At 52.9% G+C, this 1073-nt stretch overlaps 1 protein-coding gene across 1 annotated transcript; it reads right to left on the reverse strand.

The window, feature by feature from the left end:
* Positions 1 to 276: 276 nt before the first annotated feature.
* Positions 277 to 591, reverse strand: LOC132797502 (uncharacterized). The gene has a single exon (XM_060809242.1). It carries the CDS (start codon positions 589 to 591, stop codon positions 277 to 279), a length of 315 nt encoding a protein of 104 aa, XP_060665225.1.
* Between the last annotated feature and the right edge of the window lie 482 nt (positions 592 to 1073).

Below are 1073 nucleotides of genomic sequence, written 5' to 3' on the forward strand. Positions count from 1 at the left end.
CGTCGTCAGCACCCGTCCTAGGCGCCACTCGTTCGAGGGGAGGTTGTCTTCTTTATGACGACCATGTCACCGATCCGAAGGTTCCGTGTAGGGATTGCCATTTCGTCCGTTTGTGCAGCTCGTTCAGGTACTTATCTTTCCAACGGAAACAAAATTGTTGGTGGAGAGCCTTCAGTCGCTGCCATCGATTGAGGATGGAGGTGGCCGGTTGGTTAATTGGTGGTTCCAACACCGAAATAAGAGGGCCACCTATGAGGAAATGGCCAGGAGTGAGCGCTAGTAAGTCCGAAGGATCCTCGGACATAGGGAAATCGGCCTCGAATTCAGGCAGGCTTCGATCTTAGCGAGAAGAGTGGACAACTCTTCGAACGTATATTTCGAGGTGGATGTCGCCTTGTAAAAGAGTGCCTTAAAACTCTTTACGCCGGCTTCCCATAATCCACCCATATGCGGGGCGCCCGGCGGGTTGAAGTGCCAGGATAGGCTCTTGTGGGCGTGTTGTGCGATGATGCACTCCCTCGTCGCTTCCAAGAAGTCGTTGGAGATCACCTTGTCAGCTCCAACGAAGGTTTTCCCGTTGTCCGAGTGCATCTGGTATGGACACCCGTGCGATGAAACGGGAGAATGCGGCCAGGAATTTCTCCGTCGAGAGATCCGATGTTGCCTCCAAGTCGATCGCCTTCGTGCTGAAGCACACGAAGACGCAGACATACCCTTTGGTGATGAGGCAGGCTCGGCCAGTGTAGTTCTTTATTTCGAATGGGCCGGCGAAGTCGACTCCAGTGTGCGTGAAAGGTCTCGAGTAGGACGCCCTTTCCTTGGGCAAGTCCCCATCATTTGGGTCTGTAATCTCTTCTTGTAGATCACGCAAACCTTGCAAGAGTTGATGGTGGATCTGACGAGGACCTTCAATTTTGCAATCCAGAATCTGGAGCGGATCAGCCGCATGACGACTTGGTTACCCCCATGGAAGGATATACGATGGGTGAAACGAACCAGTAGTCGTGCAAAAGACGAGGAATACGAGAGGATGATTGGATGACGCTCATCATAACGCAGCGAGTGGGACGCCC

Source organism: Drosophila nasuta, unplaced genomic scaffold (assembly GCF_023558535.2).
Source record: "Drosophila nasuta strain 15112-1781.00 unplaced genomic scaffold, ASM2355853v1 ctg109_pilon, whole genome shotgun sequence".
Lineage (NCBI taxonomy): Eukaryota > Metazoa > Arthropoda > Insecta > Diptera > Drosophilidae > Drosophila > Drosophila nasuta.